General features: G+C 39.3%; 1 protein-coding gene across 1 annotated transcript; it reads right to left on the reverse strand.

Moving 5' to 3' along the window:
- Positions 1 to 1,558: 1,558 nt before the first annotated feature.
- Positions 1,559 to 13,978, reverse strand: LOC120292449 (salutaridine reductase-like). Its single transcript, XM_039310630.1, has 4 exons — positions 13,900 to 13,978; positions 13,540 to 13,783; positions 13,391 to 13,456; positions 1,559 to 1,734 (listed from the first exon to the last, which is right to left on the reverse strand). Exons 1-4 carry the CDS (start codon positions 13,905 to 13,907, stop codon positions 1,585 to 1,587), a joined length of 468 nt encoding a protein of 155 aa, XP_039166564.1. The 5' UTR covers positions 13,908 to 13,978; the 3' UTR covers positions 1,559 to 1,584.
- Positions 13,979 to 22,917: the final 8,939 nt, after the last annotated feature.

Raw genomic sequence — 22,917 nt, forward strand, 5'->3', positions numbered from 1 at the left:
TGGCCATAGTAAACACAAATGAAATGAAAAAGGGAAAATTATCAGAAGAAGACCTAAATCTATTGTATTTATGCCAGTTTAGTCTTAACCTTTTCAATTTGACTACTTTAGTCCAAAGCCTTTTAACAATTTGTTAATATAATCAATTCAACCAATTTTGACGGGAAATCACTAAAGTGGACGTTGGTCATCTTATGTGGTGTATGGCTAATGCTAACACCAATAATTTTTAATATATTTCTAATTTTATATTAATTTTTTTCTTTTTTTTTATTTGCTTTTCTTTTTCTTTTTTATTTTTCCACTATGGCTGACGAGAGTCTCAGGACCTTGCTGGCCGCCGGGGAGGATCACAGCCCTTATTTCCAGTCAACCACCATATCTCACCACCTCCTCGCAAGCCACTCTAGGATGCAAGCGTGGCAGTCCTATTCCATAAGCAACACGTCACACGTGCCGTGGCTGTCACAGTCGGCGTCGGCATGGCCAAGGCAAGTTTGAGAACACTATAGGCTTGTTGATGCCCACTTACAGCTGATGGCATGACCTAGAATTGGTATGTACGCGGAAAGCTCGGGTTGATATGAATCATCGTGTTCGGCTTATATCTTTTTTTCTCTTTTCATTCCGATTGTTGCTTGAGACCCCAGAACAGTAATTAAATTGGTTTGCGGATGTACAATTCCATTTCGAGAACAAATTGTCATTCCATACGTGGTCAAAAAGAGTGTAAAAGATTAAACCCAAATGAGCAATTTTATCTTGTATAGTGCCAAATTATTCCAAAACTCGTGCCAACATAACTCCCATTTATTCTCCTTTGGCATAGTCACTCTCTCCAATCTCAGTGATATAAGTGTAATGCGGTTTAGAAGCTCCTACCAAGAAACAGAATTAAAAATACAGTAGAACATAGCTTTAGGGTTTAAGCGGACATAGCCTCTATACACTACTCAACCAAATCTTGATCAAAAGGTCGATACCACTGTCCGATCAAAGAACACGCCAGAAGGTCCTTCTTTTGGCATTAAAGCCACTGTAACGGGACCTCTCGCGCCTTCCTCAACCGGCAAAAACCCCGTGTTGTGGTTTAGGTCGGTCTTGACGAAACCGGGGCTCACGGCATTGATGGCGATACCAGGGTATTTCTTTGCCAAAACTCTTGTGTAAGCATTGAGAGTTGCCTTGGACACGATGTAAGCGGATGAAATGATCGGCCAGCCTCCAGTTTCTACTGTTCCCTCTTTCATATCCTTTAAAAATCTCATCACCAAACCGTCCACTTTCTCTTCCGTGAGGCTATCAACGTCATTGAGCTCCTCTTTGATATTCTCGCCAGGTATGAACTAATTTCAAGCAAAATAAGATGAACAAATCTTTCATGAGAGAAAATGCAAATAAGTAACAAGGTTACAGGACAAAGACAATAGTGTCAATCTCTTTCATTATTCCGTTAAACAGCTAGAAGATATAATAAGTTGATTATATGTGGTTTTCTCGATCAACAATATGAAAAACTTCATTTATGTAATTACACTAATGAAGTACATACCTGAAGCTTGCCAACGGAAGAGGAGACATTGATCACTCTTGCTGAATTCGATTGCTGAAGAAGAGGTAGAAGAGCAGCGTTACTTGTTTGACTCCATAGTAGTTAGTCCTCAGACATTTTTCTGCTAATTCATACGTCTCCTCAATGAACTCTTTCGTTGATCTGGCGTTTGGACCTTTAATCTGCAATAAGGTTACATGACAAAGGCAATAGTGTTTACCACTAGGGGTGAGCACGGTTCCCGGTTCTAAAGAGACCGGTTCCGGTTCCCGGTTCCATTTTTCTAGGAACCGGCGTTCCCGGTTCCGGTCAGATATTTTTTTTAAAAACCCAAGAGCACCCACATCATTATCCCCCGTCCCCTTCCTTTTTCCCTCTCTTTTTCCCCCTCTTTTCCCTCTCTCTTTCTTTTTCCCCCTTTTTCCTGCTCACGTCACTTCCTGTCCCCCAATTTTTTTTCTTTTTCTCTCTCTCTCTTCTCTTTCCCCCTCTCTCGGCCGAAACCCCACCCCTTCTTCTTCTTCTTCTTCTTCTTCTTCTTCTTCCTTCCTTCCTTCTGTTGGAGAAATCTTCGTGAAGTGTTTTGAAGTTGACAAAACGTTTCCATCAGTCTAGTCTGAAGGTCAGCAGACTCTGTTAGTTAAAGTCTGAAGACTTCCGGACAGCCAGACTCAAGACTCAAAGTCTATCCTCATTGACAGTCTCTAATCCGTTGAAGAAAGGTTATCCATAACTGGATGTTTTGTTCAGGATTTAACCTTATCATCTGGAGAAGATCTCGTGGTTGGAGAAGACGTATAAGAATCCTTTGATTGATCAAGATTGATTCAATGACTGAAGATTCGATGATTGTCTAAATATTATTGGAAGGTTCTACTTATGGAAACCAAGATCCCGATTGTATGGGCGAACAGATTGATGGGCTATCAACACGTTCCTTTAATAGCTCGAACAATCTTCCTAATTGATTCCGTCCAACGGGTAGATTGGAGGAATTCCTTTGGTAAGTGCCAACGGATATGATGGCATAAAGGAGTATATAAGGAAGACGTTCTTAGTTGTTCGAGGTGTGCGCGATAGAAGAATTCCAAAGTTTGAAGCTCCTTTTTTGTTTAGACAATTCCTTTGAGCGAACACTTGTATACGAAAGAGAGAGTCTATATTTGTGAGAGACCTTGAGGAGATGTGGTAAAACATCTACACTGTGGAATCAAGGCAAAGCTGTGCTGTAACTTCTCTTTTGATCATAGTGAAATCCAGCCGGTGGGCTGTCGTGCGGAAGAGTGGACGTAGGCTTGGAATAAGCCGAACCACTATAAATCCCGTGTTCAATTTTCTCTTCCTCACTCTCTCTACCTCAATCGTATTTCATTTTGTTAATTAAGAGAGAATTTACTTTCTATCATATGTTAAGAATCGCTTCCGTATATCGATAAAGTGTTTAGGCACCTATTCACCCCCCTCTAGGTACTCATACTAGCAATATCAATTGGTATCAGAGCTCGTGTATTCACTTTGTTTGAAGTATTTTACTTCAGAGTTAAAGATCCATGGCTAGTATGCTAGCACCAGGGCTGATGGAAGGGCAAAGCAATACCAGACCACCCTACTTTGATGGAAAGGATTACAACATCCGGAAGAACAAGATGAAAGCTTTCCTACGATCAAAGGATCCTCGGAATGGGACGTTGTAGAAAAAGGAATTACTCCTACCACCGCATCGGTCTCGAAAGAGGAAAAGAAATGAAGAAACCAGCGGAATGTCTCAGGAAGAAATAATCAAGAGACAAACACTCGATGCAAAAGCAATTTACTCCTTATATTGTGCTTTATCACCAACTGAATATAATAGAATATCTTCTTGTGGTATAGCAAAAGAAGTTTGGGACAGATTGCATATCACCTATGAAGGAACAGATCGAGTGAAGGAAACAAGAATCAACATTCTTCTCGGTCAATACGAAGCCTTCTAATGAAACCAGGAGAATCAATATCTGACATGTTTAGTTGATTTACAGATATTGTGAATGGTCTTGAAAATCAAGGTCAACCAACTTCTGATCCCATGAAGGTAAACAAGCTACTGCGTGGACTCTCCAGGGATTGGAATCACATAAAGACTTCGATAAGAGAGACGCAGAGAATCATGCCACTATCTCGTCGACGAGCTGATTGGAACTCTTCAGTCCTATGAAGTGGAAAGGATCAATGAAGATGAAGATCCAAAAGGTAAGAAATCCATTGCATTAAAATCAAATGATGATTCTGATGTTACAGATTCTGAAGATGATATGGACGATGAGGAGCTTGCTCTCATGATAAGAAGATTCAGAAAACTGAATAGAAAAGGAAGAAGGTTCAACTCAAAGAAACAAAGCTTTCAAAGACAGCAGACCAAGTCTCGTTGATGATGAGGAACCAAATAAAGATGTAGTCTGTTTTGAATGCAAGAAAAAGGGACACATCAGACCCAACTGTCCTCTTCTGAAGAAGAAGAGAGGAAAAGCTGAAAAATTTCGAAAAGCTCTCAAAGCCGAAACCTGGAGTGATACAGAGTGTGAAGAAAGTGATAATGAATATGCCAATCTATGTCCGATGGCACACCGACTCTCGGACTGGATCGACTCGGGATCGACTCGGACAGTGAATTTAAGGCAAGTGATTTTAAAATTCCTGTTAAAGTTTCTAAATATATTGATGAACTATGCTTTAGTCTTAAGACTTCTCTCAAAAGAATTTCCGAACTGAAAAAGAAAACTCAGCTCTAAAACAAAAGGAAAATGTTTTAGAAAGAGTTAAAAGTCTAGACTTGTCTGTTTCCAATCTTAAAGAAATGAAGATAATCTTTTAAAAGAAAATGCTTTTTTAAAAACAGACTTATCAAATATATCAAAGAAATTTTCTATAGGGTCTGAAAAACTTGAGAAAATTCTTTCAAGACAAAGACCTTACTTCAATAAGTCCGGTCTAGGTATGACAGAAGAAACAATCCCCTTGATTGATTTTCCTAAAGTAAAAGAAAGAATTAAGAAAAGACTCTCGAGTGAGGTTTACAAAAATCACTTCAAGAAAGTTTTTGTAAAACCTGTAGGTAGAAATGCTCTCAGATGTTCTAAGTGCAACAGTCCAGGATCACTTTGAAAAAGAGTGTCCTATGGTATGGAAACCGTTAAGAAAGTATGGGTTAATACTTGTTTATCTTACTAACACCAAAGGACCCAAGAAAATTTGGGTACCAAAGAAAGCTTGAGACTTTATTTTAAATGCAGGTCTCCGTCAAGAAACAGGTAAAGTGGTATCTTGACGGCGGATGCTCAAGACACATGACGGGAGACTCAAACTGCTTTATAAAGATTGCTCAAGTAAATGGTGGAAAAGTTTCATTTGGAGGAAACAGCAAAGGAAGTATTGTGGGATTTGGAACCGTGAAAATTGGAACTCTCACAATAAGTAATGTTTCCTTAGTGGAAGGACTCAATTACAATCTTCTCAGCATTAGTCAATTGTGTGATCTTGGTTTCAAGATCTTCTTTCAAGAAGGAACATGTTCGGAATCGTAAAGACTCTACTCGTCTTTCATGGGTCGAAGACATGGAAATATCTATCTTCTGGATGTGAAACCAAATGAATCGCAATGCTTTATCTCAATTCAAGACGAAGCAAGCTTAGGGCACAAAAAGCTTGGTCATGTCAACATGAAGCAATTAGCCAAAATCTCTTCAAAACAGCTTGTTCGAGGACTACCCAGATTGCCATACCAAAAGACTGATTCATGCACTCCATGTATTCTGGGAAAGCAAGTAAGAAATTCTTTTAAGCCAATTAATTATGTCTCTACTAATCATGTACTACAGTTGCTGCATATGGATCTCTTCGGACCAACCAGAACTCAGAGTATTGGGGGTAAGAAGTATTGCCTAGTAATTGTTGATGATTACTCCCATTTTACTTGGGTATATTTCCTTGCAAGTAAGTCCGAAACCTTTTCGTATTTTGAAAAATTTGCTAAAATGGTTCAAAATGAAAAAGGATGTGTTATCTCTAGTATAAGAACAGATCATGGAGGTGAATTTGAAAATCAAGATTTTACAAAATTCTGTGATGAATCGGTTGTAAGCATGTGTTTTCCTCTCCATATACTCCTCAAAGCAAAATGGAGTTGTGGAAAGAAAGAACAGATCTCTTCAAGAAATGGCTAGAACTCTTTTAATTGAAAGTAAAATTTCTTCTCGATTTTGGGCTGAAGTGTTTCAACAAAGCATGCTATATCATCAATAGAGTCTTCTTAAGATCTATTCTTCGAAAACCCCTTATGAGTTATTCAAAGAAAAGAGGCCTATTGTTTCATACTTTCATGTATTCGGTTGCAAATGTTTTATATTGAAAAATGCAAAAGATCGAGTTGGTAAGTTTGAAGATAGATCGATGAAGGTATCTTCCTTGGATATTCTACATCAAGCAAAGCCTACAGAGTCTATAACAAGAAGAGCCAGACTGTGGAGGAGTCAATGAATGTCAAATTTCAAGACTCAACGCAAGATGAATCAAGTCAGACTCATCAAGAAGAGTCTGAACCTGCTCCAGACCCTCCAAAGTTTACAACTCAAGAAGCATCTCAGACTCTGGAAAACCAGCTTCAAGATGTTCGTGAAGATCCAAACAAAGAAAGAGATCATCAACCAGACAGATCAACGAGTAACTGGAAGCATAAGTCCAGTCATCCCAAAGATCTTATAATCGGCGAAATTAATGAAGGAATTCGCACCAGATCCAAAAGGCGAGAAGAGTCTAGTCTTTGTGGCACTCGTTTCGAAATTGAACCAAAGAGCATAGAAGAAGCTTTATCGATGAAAGCTGGATTGAAGCTATGCAAGAAGAGCTCGACAGTTCAGCATAAATGATGTCCGGGAATTGACATCCAAACCAAAAGGTAAAACTGTTATTGGAGCTAAATGGGTTTTCAGAAACAAGATGAACGAGAAAGGAAAAGTCGTACGAAATAAAGCAAGACTCGTGGCCAAGGGATATACGCAAGAAGAAGGAATAGACTATGATGAGACTTACGCTCCAGTGGCAAGGTTAGAAGCTATTCGACTATTACTTGCGTTTGCTTGTTATAAAAATTTCAGGTTATTCCAAATGGACGTCAAAAGCGCCTTCCTAAATGGATTTATCCATGAGGAAGTTTATGTGGAACAACCACCGGGGTTTGAAGACCCAAAGAAGCCGGACTCGGTCTTGACCGAAAAGGCTTTGTATGGTTTAAAGCAAGCACCTCGAGCTTGGTACGACAGATTGAGTAAGTTTTTAATACAAAATGGTTTTGTCAAAGGTAAAGTAGATACAACTTTATTTATCAAAAAGGAAAACAAAAGTTTCTTACTTGTTCAAATATATGTGGATGACATTATTTTCGGATCCTCTAATGAGAATCTGTGCAAGAAATTTTCTAAGTCTATGCAGGATAAATTTGAAATGAGTATGATGGGAGAATTAACATTCTTTCTTGGTCTTTAAGTAAAACAATTGGAGGAAGGAACTTTTATTTATCAAGAAAAATATGCTAATGATCTTGTCAAAAGGTTTGGACTGGAAAAGTGCAAAAAGGTCAACATTCCAATGTCAAGTTCTTTAAAGATAGACAAAGATGAAGAAGGAAAGAAAGTTGATCAAAAGTTGTACAGGAGCATCATTGGTTCACTTCTTTATCTTACTGCCTCTAGACCTGATATTTTGTTGAGTGTTTGCATCTGTGCTAGGTTTCAATCAGATCCTAGAGAATCTCATCTCAGTGCTGCGAAACGCATCATTAAATACGTGGCTTCATCATCAAGCATCGGTCTGTGGTATCCTAAGAAGGGAGACTTTAATCTTCTGGGATATTCAGACGCAGATCTGGCCGGTTGCAGAGTTGATAGAAAGAGCACTTCAGGAACTTGCCAGTTGCTTGGAAGCAGGACAATGTCTTGGTTTTCAAGGAAACAAAGCACTGTGTCTCTTTCAACAACAGAAGCAGAGTATGTAGCTCTTGGAAGCTGCTGTTCGCAAATTCTATGGATAAAACAACAGCTAAGAGACTTTGAAATTGAAGACTCATGCACGGAGATTAATTGCGACAACACCAGCGCTATCAACCTCACCAAAATCCAATTCTCCACTCAAGAGCAAAGCATATAGAGATTCGACATCACTTTATAAGAGACCATGTTCAAAATGGAGATGTTTCAATTCAATTTGTTGACTCAAAGAATCAACTGGCTGATATACTCACAAAGCCTTTGGAGAAAAATCAATTTGAGTCTATACGGTCCAGACTCAACATTTTGAGGTATGAGGATATCAAAGTCTAAAGACTTTCAGACTCAGTCTTACAAGACTTTATCTGGAAGATAGTCTTGGCTCGACCTTCAGACTGTAAGTCTTTTTCTCTCCAATCTTATCTTAAAAAGGTACGATCATCAGACTGTGTTTAAATTGTTGCTATATTTAATTAACGTAAATATTGCATCGATTCATTTTCAAAAAGGTAGTTATTTTTGAAATGGCTATTTTTTGCGGAAAAAGACAGTTATTTTGAAAAGGCATATTTTTATTTCCTTTGTGACGGTTCGTTTACTCTTCTTTTTAACCGATTGTGCAATCGTCGATTTCTCTTCACTTTTCTATTCACTTTTCTCTCAAAAACCCTAGAAAGCATCGATCCTCAATTCCCGTTTGTCTTCTTCGCTCAATCTTCAAAAAGTTGTCATCTTTTCTGGAAAAGTCAAGCAAGGAATCTTCCAAACACTGAGAAAGATGTCATCTTCACGAAAGTCCTCAAGAATCGCAAGCAGGGGACCACAGAGAATGAGTGAGGGGCCTACGCACTTCGATCTTACTGAAGATGAAGTTACTCCAGATTAGCAACCGAGCCCACAACATTCTCAGCAGCGTCAGTCTTCTCCATCTAGTCCTCAAGGCGGTGTTCATCAGCATCAAGAAGAAATCATCGAGGATGTAGACCCCGTAAGAGTTCAAAAGCCCGCTTTTATTTACAAGCTATAACGTGCCTTAAAAGGAATTCGTACTCCTTTGAACTATGTTGATGAGTTTCTTAGAGACAAAGGATATAGGAACGAATATATCTTTCGCGAAAAATGGAAAGTTTGGGAATCGCTCGTAAAGAGGTGGCGAGGAAACCCTTGCGAATATCCCAAGTGATCCTCGTGGACTGGGGACCGAATCCTGTAGATGGGAATGACGATGACAACTGTTCAGTCTATTTCAACCGAAAATGGGTATTGCGGCTGAAATTCAAGGAAAATGGGAGATTTGTTCAGATCAAAGGAACAAAAGGATCTCGTACTCAAAATTGCTGAAGCGTGGGGTAATAAACCCTAGGAGTGTGGACTTTGATTTTCTGGATGTGAAAGTGAACTTGAGGGAAAAGTTCAGTTATCTTCAACTTGAAAAGTTTTGCTCTGACTCAACTGAGGCTTATGCTGAATTGACTGCATATTTCTATTCAAATCTTAGCTTTTTGGATGCGAATAGATTCTCCTTCAGTGTTAAAGAACAAGACTATGTTGTGGATATGAATATGCTGGCAGATGTGTTAGAAGTTGAGAGAGGCAGATATCAACCAATCAAAGTTTCCATTCTTTGGGGCCACACTTGAACCGGTGAAGGACGGGAGAACAGATGAGAAGATCACCTACTCACGGATGAATGCATTCAACATCTTACTTCACAAGATTGTGATCAATTGCCTTCGGCCGAAATCAACTTCCAAAACCGATGTTTCAAGCTCGAGGCAAAGTTGATGTATGCCATCCTCTGTGGTAAGAAGTTTTCTCTCCCTCATACTGTTATGTTTCACATGTATAGAGTAGTGATGAAGGACAGAGGTCAACTCCCTTACCCAAGCCTTGTTACGAAGTTATTCAGACATCTGAATATTCAGCCTCCGCAAATCTTTTGTGTTCGATCATGCGATCATATGGTGGTAGGACTGAAAATGGTGACCAAAATGCGTCTGAAGGAACTGAGCAAGGAATTGGAGAAATTCAAGGAGAAGACTCCTACCAAATCTCATCAACTCTCTTCTGCTGCTAAGAGAAAAGGGAAGGAGCCCATGGCTGCTCCATCAAAGAGAAGAAGACTCTCCTCGTTGAGGATGAAGATGATGACGAAGACATCACCATCTCTGCAATGGCCTTGAAGAATTTAGGTCGTCCTGTTCCACAGAAAGAATCGGAACAAAAGACGAAAGAAGCAGAGGAGAAGGGAGAAGAAGAAAGAGAAGCAGAGGAGAAGGAAGAAGAAGAAAGAGAAGCAAAGCAAGAAGCGAGAGGAAGAAAGACTGAAGAAGAAACAAGAGAAGAAGGAGAACCCGAGGAAATCTCTTCTCCACCGTAGGCATGGAAATGGGGGAGATCGGGAGAAAGGAGTGACGTCTTCATATCCCGATGCAAGTGAAGGAGTCGGGTCGCTCGCCACAGCACCCGAAGATGTTTATGCATCTCAGTTTCCAGAAGAAGGTCATGAAGTGTCATCGCCAAATCTGCAAGACTATGCTGATCTACCATCTTCTGCAGATCGAGCCGAAGCAAGTACTCAGACCGATAATGGAGCAGATTTTCGCAGAATCATGGATCTTCTCTTGGAGATGAAAGGTCAGATTTATGCCTTGGGATGCGAAGTTCAAAGTTTGAAGAAAGAAAGTCAAGCTTCTTCCTGTTCATTGAATGATAAGATGCAAGACCTCTCTATTCGAATCGTGCCAATGCCAAGAGTGAGGAGGTTGTACAGCTGAAGGAAGACTTTAAAAGGCTGGAAGGCATCGTTCAGTCTATGGAAGATTTCCAGCTTGTCCGCATTCCCAAGACTTCATCTCATCCTTTTTAATGATGAGAAAAAGGGGGAGAGATGCATGATTTGATCAAAAACTTTCAATCATTTTTTAACTGTTTGTTGGATTGTGTTGTTGTTTAACTGTTTTTGGAGACTTTGACTTTGTTTTGTGTCTCGGATGAGATCCGAACTAGACTTGGACTTGACTGCTTCTATTAACAAGTACTGATATCTTATGGATGGTTTTATTATATACTAGACTAACCTACTTTCTGTGGTTGCAGATTCTAGTGTTAATCTTTTAGCCATTCATCTCTATAAGATATGCATGTGTTTGAGAAATGTTTTGCAGGTCAAAGTTATCCAAATCTGCAGGAAGGTTTTGTCACCATCAAAAAGGGGAGATTGTTGGAGAAATCTTCGTGAAGTGTTTTGAAGTTGACAAAACGTTTCCATCGCCTAGTCGAAGGTCGGCAGACTCGTTAGTTAAAGTCGAAGACTTCCGGACAGCCGGACTCAAGACTCAAAGTCTATCCTCATTGACAGCCTCTAATCCGTTGAAGAAAGGTTATCCGAACTGGATGTTTTGTTCAGATTTAACCTTATCATCCGGAGAAGATCTCGTGGTTGGAGAAGACGTATAAGAATCCTTTGATTGATCAAGATTGATTCAATGACTGAAGATTCGATGATTGTCTAAATATTATTGGAAGGTTCTACTTATGGAAACCAAGATCCTGATTGTATGGGCGAACAGGATTGATGGGCTATCAACACGTTCCTTTAATAGCTCGAACAATCTTCCTAATTGATTCCGTCCAACGGGTAGATTGGAGGAATTCCTTTGGTAAGTGCCAACGGGTATGATGGCATAAAGGAGTATATAAGGAAGACGTTCTTAGTTGTTCGAGGTGTGCGCGATAGAAGAATTCCAAAGTCTGAAGCTCCTTTTTGTTTAGACAATTCCTTTGAGCGAACACTTGTATACGAAAGAGAGATTCTATATTTGTGAGAGACCTTGAAGAGGTGTGGTAAAACATCTACACTGTGGAATCAAGGCAAAGCTGTGCTGTAACTTCTCTTTTGATCATAGTGAAATCCAGCCGGTGGGCTGTCAGTGCGGAAGAGTGGACGTAGGCTTGGAATAAGCCGAACCACTATAAATCCCGTGTTCAATTTTCTCTTCCTCACTCTCTCTACCTCAATCGTATTTCATTTTGTTAATTAAGAGAGAATTTACTTTCTATCATATGTTAAGAATTGCTTTCGTATATCGATAAAGTGTTTAGGCACCTATTCACCCCCTCTAGGTACTCATACTAGCAATATCACCTTCCTCTTGCTGGTTGTTGCTTCACTCACCACCACACGCCGCCCCACACCCTACTCACCACCACATCTTGGCCACCGAACCACCACCACCCACCGCTCGTCCGACGAGCCGTCTCACCGTTGAGCCCGACGAGCTGTTGCGCGGCCCCTCGCCGCCGTGAGCCGCCGCCGCCGTCCCCAAGCCACCGTCACCACCTCTTGCTGCAGCCTGCTGCTCGCTTGGCCGTTCGGGCCGTCATTGCTCCGAACCGCCACCGCCGACGTGGTTGAGGCATCGGATCATCCTCAAGATGAAAGCAATTGGGAAGGCGGGGATCCTGATGGAGACATTATTTATGTGGAGTAGGTCTAACTGCTACAGAGCAACATCACTATGTTGCTAGACTGGGCATACTGTTGCTTAACCGGTTAGTTTGGTGTTGTCTTTGTAGGGAAGAGAATTCTTTTTCTTCTGTTCAATGACAAAATACGATAGCAATCGTATTGTAGGGTGCAGCTTAGCCATATTCTGGATCTTGTTGGAACAAATTGTTATTTATGTGCTATATTTTCATAGGATTGTATATGTTATTGTCTACTGAAGGAATAGCCAATGTGCCTGAAATACTTGGCACTGTATCTATATTATTTGTCACTCTACTCAACTCTGCCCATTTGGGGTGAAGAATCTTCAGTTGATATTGATGTGACCATCTTCTTTTGCCGGCCTGAAATGGGAAAGAAATTATCAGCCGATTGATTCTCTAGTTAAATGCTAAACCTAATAGACAAGCTGAATCCTTCTGTTGAGGCAGTTTGCAGTACATGTAGTCCAGGCCGTCATTTTGTTGTAATTGGTAAATCTCATGCATCAAACTAAGAAAATGATGATTTTGCACTTCTTCTGCTAGTTTACGGCACAATGAACGGATTTGCAACTGTTTGCTTGTCCCGGGATAGATACATTTACTGAAGCACCATACGCATGCTCTTGTTGGGTTTTAAGCTTTCAAGTTGTTCTTTCAGTGATGCTACTTATTATTTTCAGAATGACAACTGAAAAGTCAGTCTCTCTTCATGCAGGTTTAGGGCGGTAACAATAAATCGCTCTTGTGCAGGAAAGGAGGTTTCATAACATCATATGGACTTGAAATATATCTTGCCGATCTTTGATGCAATCCTCATAGTTTTGTCCTTGCATTTGCCGACCGCACGCCATGGCAGCTATATTGAGCTTGTACTTTGTGTATCTGAGCATGTTGCCGTAAAACTTTCTGCAAGGAGCACATAGCAATGACGAAAATGAAAAAAAAAAAAAAAAGAACCTGTTGGAACCTGGAACCGACCCCGGAACCTGTGACAGAGTAGGTTATAGGTTCTCGGTTCTGACGAGTAGATTCTAGGTTCCAAAAATTGAAGAACCTGTACCCGAGGGTAGGTTCCAGGTTCCGGACGGAACCGAACCGGAACCTGGAACCGCTCACCCCTATTTACCACTTTAAGCTTCTCAATTCCGATGAAGAAAAAGGAAAAAAGGAATAAATATTGTTTGCCCCAAACGTTTGTGCTAGTATCAAGAAAAGTAAAAAGGTGGTCTAAGATACGCATAAACGTCGGACATAATCTGTAAATCACCTCACAAAAGTAAATGGAAATTGTATTTCGTAGTACTACTACCAAGTTGAGAAAACTCACTTTATCTACCGTCAAAACCAAGTCTTTTTTCATGACTGTAACTCCGGTTACGCCTGCATTATTCACCTGCAACGCCATTGTTCTTTTATGGCTCCTTTCTCAATCTATTTGAAAGATGATATACAAAGCGACATACAAATAGATTTTACCAAGATATCGAGTTTTCCGAACCGGGCCTTGATGAAATCCGCCAGAGAATAGACACTCGTCCCATCGACCACGTCAAGAGGATGAAAGACCACGTTGGAGATCCCAATACTCGCAAGCTTCTCGATAGCATCATCTCCTTTATTCACATCTCTGGCAGTTAATACAACAAAGACTCCATTTGAAGCTAGTTGCTTACATATCTCGAATCCAATCCCTTTATTCGCACCGGTCACGACTGCAATCCTTCAGAAATTAACACAAAAGGGAGGAAAAGATCAAAAGGGTTAGCATTTAAATTGAAATATATCATATCGAACTGGTCTTGGAGATTCATCAAGAGTAACGGAAGCAAGTAGTACCTGTCCATTTGATGAAGAGCTTGAATTGTTAAGATCTTTCTCTGTTTTTCTTTTCCAGTGGTTTTGGAGGGTGGTGGCTCTTCTGCTGTGGCTTGTTGATTCCGTATTTATGGGTGGTAAGAAACATCATTTTTTTTCTCTATCTAGGCAAAAAAGAAGAAGCAGGAAATAGAGAAAACGTCAGCCAGTACGTCGTAGGTTTATGCGTGGTCGTTTTTTTTTTTTCTTTTGGTAAAAGGTAAGAATTTTATGCGTGGTCGTTGGCTGGGGGTCGTTGAAGATTATAACGCAAGTATCCTCGTCATTCTTATCTAAGCGGTGATGACATCCTTTGAAGGAATAAATGGCAAAAATCAGCCTTTGAAGTGATGAAGAGTATTATATTACGACCAAAAAAAAAAAAAAGAAGAAGAAGTGATAAAGAGTATTATAGAACAAGTCGATGCTATCTCTTTAATATTATGAATTATCTGGTAATAAGATATGGGGGCGAGGTTTTAACTCATCTTGTGTCTACCTAGCGGACGACTGGCTATCTATTTCTTGCCATTTGCCCTTCTTTGTCCAATCATAAGTACCCACCCAAAGCGCGACAATTTAAGATCTGTGCTAGCGATGTCGCTGCGTCTTGATTAACGGACAAGACTAAATTTGGTGATTTTAGTTTTTAAGCTAGTTTTTTTTTTTTTTTTTTTCTCTCTCTCAGTCTCTTTTCCTTCTTTACTTTTTTTCTTTCTATTTTATTTTATTCTCTTCTTTTTCTTTTTCCATTTTCTTTTTCATTTTTTCCCTTTGTTGGCCCACTAGGCCTTGTTGGTAATTGGCAACTTGTCAGCCATAGGCGAGGTACACCCAGGCCTTGGTTGTCGAGGGCAAGCCTTCACCAAATTGGGCAAGGGTTTGCCCTCACCAACCCAGGTGAGGAATAGAATTTCTGTAATTAATAGAATTTTAGAATGGAATATGATTCCAAATTCAAATTCTTTTGAATTCTATTTCACTTTCTTTCAAAAATAAAAATAGAAAGAAAATAGGTTGGCAAGAGAAAAAAAAGGAAAAAGAAAAAATTAATAAATATTTCATATAAACCTTAAAATATTATTAAAAATTGTCCATATTAGTATCGGTCATGCTATACAGGACGGTCAGTATTTATGTTAGTATTTTTTTTTTTACCAAGATTGGCATAATTGACTTAATTAGTGAAATGTGAAAATGTATAAAACTCAATTGTCACAATTAAAAAATTAAAAACTAATAGATTTTAAGACTTTTTAGACAATTTATCCATTATTGTTGCATAATTTGCACTATAGCCACGACAATACAAAAAAGCCATATAAGCAGTCACATCAGCTTGTTATTGCTTTGGCAATCCTGTGAGAGGTTCTTTTTGGGTCTATTCTCCAAACTCCAGTTGACTTTGAGGTCAAGTCAACTTGAGTTTGAGAAGATGTTAAAGACCATTAAGATATTTCTCTTAATTTTGCATCTCTTAAAAATTACGTATATATCTCTCTTGATTATGCATATCCCTTATTGACTACAATTAATATCATAATATCTTGTTAACGTCTCCTCAAAATCAAGGCGACCTAAAAGAAGTCAACTGGAGTTTGCTGAAAAGATCTTAAAACAATTAGTAAATTAGTGAGGTGTTTTAGTGTTTGAAGAGAGAATCAGCTGGCATGTGCAAGCGACGACAAGCTGATGTGGGTGCTTACATGGCTGTTATGTGTTACTGTACTTGCTGTGCACACTGAGCAGTATTAGGCTATCGTGGCTATGATGCAGACTACGCGACAACAAAATAGGCTGACGTGGCTACGGACACCGCGGTTAAGGATCAACCTTGGGAGAGGGATACCAGTAAAAAAGAGAGTGACATGAGATTTGAAGAGTGCGTTCTATGGGTATGCACTCAAATGTGCATCAGATGCACTCAAAATATCAAGATAAGAATTATGCGAAAGAAAGAATTGTGTAATTTAAGTATCTTTCTGTATTATGATGAAAAGTACATGAGCTTATTCATGATATAGCTAGTATAAGCACCTAGAGGGCGGTGAATAGGTGTAAAAATAATTTCTCGAGATATGAAAGCAATACTAGGCAAACAATAGAAATGAAGCTCTCCTTTAGTTAACAAAACGAACTATGATCAAAGTAAACAGAGAGTAGGGAAGAGAAAATTGAACACAAGGTTTATAGTGGTTTGGCTTATTCCAAGCCTACGTCCACTCTTTCGCACCGATGTGAGCCCCACCGGCTGGATTTCACTATGAACAAAAGAGATGTTACAGCAATGCTTTCCTTGATTCCACAATGTAGATACTCTACCACACTTCCTCAAGGTATCTCAAAATATAGACTCTCTTTTAAGTATAAGATTTCGCTCAGTAAATGAATTGACTAAGAATCAAAGAGCTTCAGACTTTGGAATTCTTCTATCGTGCACCTTCTTGAACAACTGGAACGTCTTCCTTATATACTCCTTTGTGCCATCATACCCGTTGGCACTTACCAAAGGAATTCTTCCAATCTTCCCGTTGGACAGAATCAATTAGGAAGATCATTCGAGCTATTAAAGGAACATGTCGATAGTCCATCAATCATGCCCGCCCATACAATCAGGATCTCGGTTTCCATAAGTAGAACCTTCCAAGAATACTTCGCCAATCATCGGATCTTTAATCAATCTTGATTCGAATAAAGGAATCCGTTATGTCATATCCAACCAAGAGATCTTCGTCAGTCGATAAGATCAAATCCTTAACGAAACACACAGTCCTAGATAGACCTTCTTCGACAAACTACAAACTGTCAATGATAATAGACTTTGAGTCTTGAGTCTGGCAGTCCGGAGGTCTTCAGACTTTAATAGTAAAGTCTGCAAATCTTCAGACCAGACTGATGGAAACGTTTTGTCAGCTTCAAAATATTCCAGAAAGATTTCTCCAACAATCTCCCCCTTTTTAATGGTGACAAAACTTTCCTGCAGATTTGAATATCTTTGACCTGCAAAACATTACTCAAGCAAATATGGATATCTCATAAAGATTAATGGCTTAATGATAACACTAGAATCTGCAACCACAGAAAATAGGTTAGTCTTGCATGAGAGTAAAGCCATTCATAAGATATCAATAGTACTTAATATAAGCAGCAGTCAAATCCAAATCCACATCCAGACACACAAGTCAAGTCAAACATCAAAACAAACAAACTAAAAGTTTAAGTTCAAAGTTTTCAAATCTCGCATCTCTCCCCCTTTTTGTCATCATAAAAAAGGTTGAGATGGAAATGGAATAGAGTCAAGATTGCTTGGGAACACGAACAAGCTAGAAATCTCCCATTGACTGGACGATGCCTTCCAGCTTTTTCAAATCTTCCTTCAGTTGAGCCACCTCTTCACTCTTAGCATTTGCTTGATTCTGAAGAGCAAGGGCTTGGATCTAATCATTCAAAACAACTGAAGAAGCTTGTCCTGCATTCTGCAAGTTCTGAACTTCGCATCCCAAAACATATATCTGACCCCGCATTTCCAAGAGAACATCAAGAATTCTGCAGAAATCTGCTGAATTATCAATCTGCGTACTGGCTTCAGCACGATCAGATGGAGTGAAGGTAGACGATGGTACATCAGCATAGTCACACAGATTTGGCGATGAAACATCATGTCCCTCCTCAGGAAATTGAGAGGCATGAGTGTCCTCTGGATCTGCTGGAGAGCGGCCGACTCCTTCACAGTTTCCACTATCTCCCTATGTTTCCATGCCTTCAGGTGGAGAAGAGTGTTCCTCATGCTCTCCTTCCTCTTGATTTTCTCTTCCTTCTTCTTCTTCAAACCTTTCCTCCTCTGCTTCTCTTTCTTCAGCTTCTCTCTCCTCTTCTTCCTTCTCCTCTGCTTCTTGCTCCTCTGCTTCTGTCTCCTGTCGTTCCATTGATTCTGGAACAGAACAACTCAGCTTCTTCAATGCTATAGCAGAAATTGTGAGGTCATCCTCATCATCTTCATCAATGATGAGAGCTCTTCTCTTTTTGGATGGAGCAACCATGGGCTCCTTCCCTTTTCTTTTCGCTGCAGAAGAGACTTGATGAGTTTTGACAGGGGTTTTCTTCTTAAATTTCTCCAACACATTGTCGAGTTCTTTCAGACACATTTTGGACACCATTTTCAGTCCTACCACCATTTTGTCACATGGTCGAACACAGAGAATTTGTGGAGGCTGAACATTCAAATGTCTGAATAACTTTGACACAAGACCTGGATAAGGAAGTTGGCCCTTGTCCTTCACCACTGCTCTATACATGTGGAACAGAATAGTGTGAGGAAGAGAAAACTTTTTCCCAAAGCATTGATGGCATACACGCTTTGCCTCTAAGTTAGAAACATCGGTCTTGGAAGTTGATTTGGTCCGAGGCAATTGATCACAATCTTATGAAGCGAATGTTGAACGCACGCATCCTTGAGTAGGAAATCCTTCCCTCTCGTCCTTCGTCTTTAACAAGTTCCAATGTGGCACGAGCTATAGAGACACTGATGGGTTGATATCTCCCTCTCTCAACCCCAATCACATCCGCCAGCATATCCACATCCACCACAAAGTCCTGATCTCGGACACTAAAAGAGATTCTATTCGCATCCAAGAAACTAAGATTTGAATAGAAATATGCAGTTAATTGAGCATAGGCTTCTGTGGTGTTAGAACAGAACTGTTCAAGTTGAAGAAAACTGAACTTTTCCCTCAAATTGACATTCACAGCATCAAGGAAATCAAAATCCACACTCCTGGGGTTTATCACCCCACGCTTCAACAATTTGGAGTATAGATCCTTATGTTCCTTCGATTTAAACAACTCTGTCTTTTTTCCTTGAATTTTCGGCGCAACACCCATTCTCAATTGAAATTGGCTGTACAATTTGTCATCATCATTCCCATCTATCGGATTAAATCCCCTAACACGCGGATCACTTGGGATATTTGCAAGGGTTTTTTCTGCCAACCCCTTAGGAGCAATTCCCAAACGCTCCATTTTTCGCAAAAAGATGTACTCATTCCCATATCCCTTGTCCTTAAGAAACTCATCGATGTAGTTCAATGGTGTACCAATCCTCTTTAAGGCACGGTAAAGCTTATAAATAAAAGAGGGCCTTTGAATTCTTACAGGATCTGCGTCTTCAACGATTTCTTCCTCTTGTTGATGACCAGCACCCTGTGGACTAGTTGGTGGAGAATGACGCTGCTGAGAATGTTGTGAGCTCTCGCCGACTTGGTGACTCCTCTTCCTCGATGAGATCAAAGTGAGTAGGCCCCTCACTCATTCGCCGTCCCCTGCTTGCGATCCTCGAAGACTTTCTTGAAGAGGACATCTTTCTCAGTCTTTGAAAGATTCCTTGCTTGACTTTCCCAAGAAAGATGACAACTTTTTCGAAGATTAAACAAGGGAGAAAGACAGGAATGGAAGATCGATGCTTTTTAGGGTTTTGGAGTTAAGTGAAGAGGAACCGACTGTATATAGCTTAGTCGAAACGGGGGAATGCTAAACGTCGTAAAGGAAAGTGAAAAGATGCCTCTTAAAAATAACTGCCTTTTTCAAAAATAGATAACTGCCTTTTTTTAAAAGAAAAATTAACTCTTTTTGAAAAGGAAAAATTGCACTTTTTACGGAAATTGAAGATAGCATAAATCAATTATAAATAGATAAATGATCGTACCTTTACGAGATTTAATCTAAGAGAAAATAAAATAACTTACAGTCAAGAACCATGATTGTCTGAGTTTGAGAGTCTCTAGACTTTAACTTCTTCAAGCTTCAAGATGTTGAGTCTGGAACGGATGATTTCAAATTGATTTTTCTCCAAAGGCTTTGTAAATATATCCGCCAGTTGGTTCTTTAAGTCAACAAACTGAATCGAAACTTCTCCATTTTGAACATGATCTCTAATGAAGTGATGTCGAATCTCTATATGCTTTGCTCTTAAGTGAAGAATTGGATTTTTGGTAAGATTGATTGCACTAGTGTTGTCACAGTTAATCTCCGTGCATGAATCTTCAATTCCAAAGTCTCTTAGCTGTTGTTTTATCCACAGAATTTGTGAACAACAACTTCCGAGAGCTACATACTCTGCCTCTGCTGTAGAAAGAGCTACTGTATTTTGCTTCCTTGAAAACCAAGACACCGCCCCCGCTTCCAAGTAATCGATGTGTACCCGAGGTGCTCTTTCTATCAACTCTGCAACCGGCTAGATCTGCGTCTGAGTATCCAAGAAGAGTAAAGTCTCTCTTTTTAGGATACCAAAGGCCGATGCTTGAAGTTGAAGCAATGTATTTGATAATATGCTTTGCAGCACTTAAATGAGATTCTTTAGGGTCTGCTTGAAATCTAGCACAAATGCAAACACTAAACAAAATATCAGGTCTAGAAGCAGTAAGATAAAGAAGTGAACCGATGATACTCCTATATAGCTTCTGGTCAACTTTCTTTCCTCCTTCATCTTTGTCTATCTTCAAGGAACTTGACATTGGTATATCAGTCTTTTTGCAATTTTCCAATCCAAACTTTTTGACAAGATCATTAGCATATTTTTCTTGATGAATAAAAGTCCCTTCCTTCAATTGTTTCACTTGAAGTCCAAGAAAGAAGGTTAGTTCACCCATCATGCTCATTTCAAATTCATCCTGCATAGACTTAGAGAATTTCTTGCACAAACTTTCATTAGAGGATCCAAAAATAATATCATCAACATATATTTGAACAAGCAGAAAACTTTTGCTTTCTCTTTTGATAAACAGAGTAATGTCTACTTTATCTTTTACAAAGCCATTTTGAATTAAAAACTTACTCAGCCTGTCGTACCAAGCTGGAGGTGCTTGCTTTAAACCATACAAGGCTTTTTTCAGTCTGAATACTGAGTCTGGCTTCCTTGGGTCTTCAAACCCAAGTGGTTGTTCCACATAGACTTCCTCATGGATAAATCCATTCAGGAAAGCATTTTTGACGTCCATTTGGAATAACCTGAAATTCTTATAACAAGCAAAAGCAAGTAATAATCGAATTGCTTCTAACATTGCTACTGGTGCGTAAGTCTCGTCATTGTCTATCCCTTCTTCTTGCGTATATCCCTTGGCCACGAGCCTTGCTTTGTTTCTTACGACTTTTCCTTTTTCGTTCATCTTGTTCCTGAAAACCCATTTAGCTCCAATAATATATTTACCTTTTGGTTTAGGAGTCAACTCCCAAACATCATTAATATTGAATTGTCTGAGTTCTTCTTGCATAGCTTCAATCCAACTTTCATCAAATAAAGCTTCTTCTATGCTTTTGGGTTCTATTTCATAAATAAGAGCCACAGCACTAGACTCTTCGCGCCTTTTGGATCTTGTGCGAATTCCTTCATTAATGTCACCAATAATGAGATCTTTGGGATGATTGGACTTATGCTTACAGTTACTGGTTGATTTGTCGGGTTGATGATCACTTCCTTCATTCGAATCTTCAATAACCACTTGATGCTGGTCTTTCAGAGTTTGAGTTGCTTCTTGAGATTTAGACTTTGTAGAGTCTAAAGCAGGTTCAGATTCTTCAAGATGAGTATGAACAGATTCATTTTGCATAGAATCCTGGAATTTGACATTCATTGATTCCTCCACAGATTGAGTCTTCTTGTTATAGACTCTGTAGGCTTTGCTTGAGGTAGAATATCCAAGGAAGATGCCTTCGTCTAATTTTTCTTCAAACTTACCAACTCTATCATTTGCATTTTTCAATATAAAGCATTTGCATCCGAACACATGAAAATATGAAACAATAGGCTTCTTTCCTTTGAATAACTCATAGGGGGGTTTTTTTTCAGAATAGGCCTTAGAAAAACTCTATTGATAATATAACATGCTATTGAAACTGCTTCAGCCCAAAATCATGAAGAGATGTTACTTTCAATTAAAAGAGTTCTAGCCATTTCTTGAAGCGATCTATTCTTTCTTTCCACAACTCCATTTTGCTCTAGAGTATATGGAGAGGAGAACACATGCTGAAAACCAGATTCATCACAGAATTTTGTAAAATCTTGATTTTCAAATTCAGCTCCATGGTCTGTTCTTATACTCGAGATAACATACCCTTTTTTTCATTTTGAACCTTTTTAGCAAACTTTTCAAAGTAAGAGAAGGTTTCAGACTTACTTGCCAGGAAATATACCCAAGTAAATCGTGAGTAGTCATCCACAATTACTAGGCAATATTTCTTACCTCCAATGCTCTGAGTTCTGGTTGGTCCGAAGAGATCCATATGCAGAAGCTGCAGTACACGATTAGTGGAAACTTGATTTATTGTTTAAAGGAATTTCTTACTTGCTTTCCCAATACGCATGGTGTACATAGATTAGACTTTTGGTATGATAATTTGGGTAGATCACGAACAAGCTTCTTTGCTGAAATTTTGGCTATCTGCTTTATATTGATGTGCCCAAGTTTTCTGTGCCATAAGCTCGCTTCATCTTGAATTGAGATTAGACATTGCGATTCATCTGGTTTCACATCCAAGAGGTAGATATTTCCATGTCTTCGGCCCATGAATGACTGAGTAGAATCTTTACTGGTTCCTGAACATATTCCCTCTTGAAAGTTGATTTTGAAACTAGTATCACACGATGGCCGATCGCAGATTGTAGTTGAGTCCTTCCACTAGGGAAACATTGCTTATTGTGAGGTTTCCAATCTTTATAGTTCCAAACCCCACAATTCTTCATTTGCTGTTTCCTCCAAATGAAACTTTTCCACCATTTACTTGAACGAGCTTTATGAAGCAATTTGAATCTCCTGTCATATATCTTGAGCATCCACTATCCAAGAACCATTTTACCTTTTTCTTGATAGTGACTTGCATTAAAAAAAAAAACTCAAGCTTTCTTTGGTACCCATATTTTCTTGGGTCCATTGGTATTAGTATGATATGCGGTTTTTGCTCATACTTTCTTAACAGGTTTCCAAACCATAGGATATTCCTTTTCAAAAT

This window comes from Eucalyptus grandis, chromosome 4 (genome assembly GCF_016545825.1).
Source record: "Eucalyptus grandis isolate ANBG69807.140 chromosome 4, ASM1654582v1, whole genome shotgun sequence".
NCBI classification, from domain to species: Eukaryota; Viridiplantae; Streptophyta; class Magnoliopsida; order Myrtales; family Myrtaceae; genus Eucalyptus; species Eucalyptus grandis.